The sequence below is a fragment of the Echinococcus granulosus genome, assembly GCF_000524195.1.
Source record: "Echinococcus granulosus chromosome Unknown EG_S00126, whole genome shotgun sequence".
NCBI lineage: Eukaryota > Metazoa > Platyhelminthes > Cestoda > Cyclophyllidea > Taeniidae > Echinococcus > Echinococcus granulosus.
In genome coordinates, this window is record NW_020170506.1 from 156,158 (window position 1) to 160,507 (window position 4,350).

The following is a 4,350-nucleotide window of genomic DNA, read 5'->3' on the forward strand; positions in this document are numbered from 1 at the left end:
TATCCATGGGAAGGTTCCATGATCGTAAAGGTAAACATTGTGCGATAATTTTTTTGGTCTGATTGGAAAGTTACAGTCTGATAAACTCCTTTTAGTTAGCATTCACCTATCCTCCTATTACGCAGTTGTGATTTCCTCATTTACCCTAGAATTGCACCCTGTTCATGACAATTACACATCCATCCTTAGGCACTTGAGCCAGATTGCGCGTTGCCACATTCTAAACCCAGCACCTGAAAAGAGCTTCAAGTGCTGAGACAGCAACATCTTCTAATCCAGTTGATTGATAATTCTAAGATGAAACTATTGTGGCAAATCACTACTTGTCTCAAAACGTGATTTTGGAGTAGACTCACATTTCTCATATAAGCTAGCACAAGATCTTTAACAGCCCCAGATATCACTAATATTAAAAGTGTCTACCTTTACACACACTTCTGATGCTGCAATGAAATCTGATAGTATCTCTACTCAAGGCGTTGACATTCTTGACCTCCACACATGGGCTTCTCTTCCAACAGGAGTAAGCATAGGACAGAGGCAATGACGTAAATGCCAACACCAGAAGAAGTAAGATTTGTGATGTGATAAGTAATGATGAAAAATGTTAACTAAATGTTTTTTCCGTGATTGCCGTGAATTGGGGACGCCACTTGGACATATATTGGAGGGCCAAACCCACCTTTCAAAATTGAAGAAAGCCAGAGGGTGAGGCAGAGCAAAGCTGACAAATTCTTTGTCAATGCTAACCCATAACTACCCTCACTACAGCACTATGTTGCTCGTAATGCTCACCAGAGATCCGTTTGAAACTCATTTTCTGTTTACAGGACCTGGTGAAAGTTGAGGATCTGATTGCTCTTGCCCCTAAAGTGTGTATCAACGCGCTCAATGTCCATCTGCAGGTAAATGAGCAAGTTTCGGGTCCTTCTAAAATAGCAGAAAATCTGAAAATTTTTCCATAATTGTAAATGATCATTCTCTTCCATCATCTATCCCACACCTACTTCCTCTTCCTTTGTATGGTCTACATTGCCTAATCCAAGTTAAACTGCCCTGGCTTCTTTTCCTATTCTGGCTAGAGTGGTGCTTCAGCAATTAAAAACAAAGAAATAGTGAATTTATTATCCATAGCAGAGCGTGGACGTGGTTCTGATGACTTTCATCACTTCAACACAAGGATCCCTCCCACCCATGCAAGGGGCAAATGGCCACCAGACTCGAAGTGCATGTAAGGTTGCATTGAACTATTTAACCGTACTTCTGGAGGGTGCAAGCAACCCTTATATTGATTGGTCAGTCTTTTTAATGGGATCCACTAAATCATAGTCATTTCTTCACTTTTTGATCCAATACTGCATTGGACACAGCTATCAACTTTATGTTTGTAAGATCATGTAAGTGACAGTCTCTCTTTTCTTCTGCCTCAAGCTGTTCACTCGTGCATTGGGGAATTAGTGTATAACAGTGGAAAAATTTGTGCAGTGATACCCATAGACCACAAATATTAAGATATGTCTTAGTGAGATCGCCATAGCAAGAATAGTTTCCGACGTTTGCGATTTTACCGTCAAAAATAACAATTAAATTGCAGATGATCAGCGTTATTTAACTGTCCGTTCGCAAAAGCCGCAATGTCTGCGAAAGGACTAAGGGAGGAAAGTACCCTGAGGAAATGCACCTAATGGTTGGGGCAATTGCGTGCTCTTCATTTTAGGCCGCAACAGGCTGCCACTGTTTGGATATACGTGCGATTAGTGTGCAGACGACTTTATCACAGCTAAACAGTTAGGAATGCTTATGATACAGACCCCATCTACTCACTTGACGTCAACCATAATTTATTCTGCATATGAGCTGCTATGTCTCTTGGGTATCTGCCTCTGTCATTACCTCAGTCTTACTTAAAATGTGCATTCGATGACACCGACTTGCCAAACGGAATTGTTTTTGGCATATTGTGTTAAAAGTTAGGTGAACCTTAGAGAGGTGGTCTATGAGTGAGCCACACCTGCAACTTCCATTGACGCGCTTCGTACCATAACTCAGTGACTTTCGCAAGAGCCAGAACTGTACGCTCTAACGTCATCGTTCATCTTTGTGTTTGTGACACGAAGTGGTAAGAGACCGCTTTTACATAAGCCTCCAAAAATACACGACATATGAGTGTGTTACTGATGTTCCAGAGATAAATGAGGCTTTAACTGTAGGCGACGCTTCTAGTGGACCTATATAACCTTTGCACAAGGCAATTCTTCTCAGTGTCATGACACGAAAAGTGTTCCCTCAATTGTATCAAATTTATCTTCGACTGACTACCGCCGTGGTAACGTTGCAGGTGACACCGCCGCCTTCTAAAGCCCCATTCTAATAACTGAATGAAGACCAAATTACCTGACAGTCAAATCTGGCATGCATTGACCAAGGAGCATGGATATATTATAACTGAGGGCTAACGACAAGTTGCATGCCAACCCGTTGTATCAATAAGCAAATCAATTCTACTGACAGTGTGGATTGACTTTGTTTGAAGGCACTTAAGGAATGCATTATTGAAAAGTATCACTAAAATATTTTACCTCTAGTGGACTCTGGAAGAATACTTCTGTGTTTTTAGTCACTTTGCCAGTACATTTTTTATTCTTGGGCTGAAAATTGAAATACCCATCTGCGAAAGTGGTAAGTAGCAATGTTCTCTCAGTGCTGCATAAAATCCTTAAACTCTGCACATTGTGTGGATTGAACGGAGTGGCTACACACTAGTCTTCATTGCAACGATCTCACATTTCATTGAAATGGAAACAGAAGTTTCCCTAGTCTAAGTAGGAGCTCGAATGTATGAGAGGAAGATGGGGGAGCAGAAGGTATTAGAAAATGCCAACACATTCGTTGCGCGGGACTCGTAGAACCTGAAATGGAAGCTCACCTACCAGTGCCTTCAGTAATGTGAAGGTGATGCAGGATGCTGACAAGGATATAGGTGGTCACAAGGCTCAGCCTCTCAAGAATCACATTACGCACGTCTAAACGAGAAGATACCTTGATTATCTCACACCGTGCAGTAAAATTTCGGCACAATAATTGTTTATTTGTGCCTGAAATTGGACAACTGACAAAGTGAAAATTGAGGCAAATTGTAAAACCTCCGCAAATATGAATTAACGTCTCCTGCCTACACCCGAATTATCTTGGCCATGCTTCTCCTCCTCTTTTCTCGATTCTCTTCTTTATATCTTTTCTACCTTCACTATTACCACCTGCCCCTTCTCCACCTCCTTCTATCCCCTCCTCCTCTAAATTCCTTATTTATCATCTGTGTATTTACTTATACAATAATTTTTAGTTTAATTTTTTCGCCATTTCTCCTTTCTATGAAAAATTCTGCAATTACTTCATACAGGCATGCTAGTCGATTCTAGTCTCTCTCACATCCTTTCTTCGCCTCTTCCATTCCCACTCCCTCTCTCCCACTCATCCTTCCTTTTTACTCCAGTTTCTTCGAAATGTCTTCTCTCTCCTTGACTTTTATCTCTTCCTCTATCATTTGCCTTTTGTTATAGTCCTTGCCATGGCCTACTCATTCTAAATTCTCCTCTCTTCCTTCCCTCTTTGATATTCGGATAATCTATGTCATGATTTGCTTCTCACAGAACTTCTCCAGTACATCTCTACTCTTCACTCCTCCTACTCAAGTATGTCAACCACGAATAATTAGCTTTGCTATCCCTCAACCTCCGCCTTAGTTAATCAATGCTTTAAATACAGCAAGCTGCTCCCAATCACTGCAGCTCATAGTTGGCGCAAGCCCCGTATATACGCCATCAGTCTGAATACGGGGCGGTATTGGTGGCAAAAGCGTGCACTCTGAATCCTGTGATACATTGTAGGCAACTTGGATGCTTAATGCTCCGCAGGATGCAATTGCAAAAGCGAAGCCCTTTGAAAAACAGGTGAAAATTGAAATGAAGTCATTGATATGAAGGAGATTGATCACACGCCCTTGGTGTTGATGGCTCTGAGCAGTCCTTCATTGTAGCAAACAACCTCCCGCGCCCCTAAAATACCACATTGAATCATGATCATGGGAAATGAAACTGCTGCAGTCACAGGTTATAAGTCTATTCAACAAAGGACGATATATTCTCTTTTTGTCTGTTATTGACACTATGCACAAAAGCAGTGCAAATTTTAGCGTAACTTTATCAACTTAATAATACAATTAACCAATTTTCCTTTTCAATTTTGAGTTTTGGCACTGCCTCAAGGCAGCTCTGGACCGAAGGAGGAACCCGACTTTTATGGACAAAAACGTCATCGTGTTGAGGTGGGCCGTCGTTCAGTTTGAATCTG

At 41.3% G+C, this 4,350-nt stretch overlaps 1 protein-coding gene across 1 annotated transcript in view; it reads right to left on the minus strand. All coding sequences in view use genetic code 11, as the record gives it.

The window, feature by feature from the left end:
* Positions 1–3,990: 3,990 nt before the first annotated feature.
* EGR_08982 (DAZ-associated protein 1) overlaps positions 3,991–4,350 on the minus strand; it is a gene marked incomplete at both ends in the record, with an annotated part of 4,969 nt that continues 4,609 nt past the window's right edge. The window contains one exon of the mRNA XM_024498231.1: positions 3,991–4,055. Within this exon, the coding sequence (XP_024347373.1) occupies positions 3,991–4,055 (65 nt within the window). The remainder of the gene's footprint in view (positions 4,056–4,350) is intronic.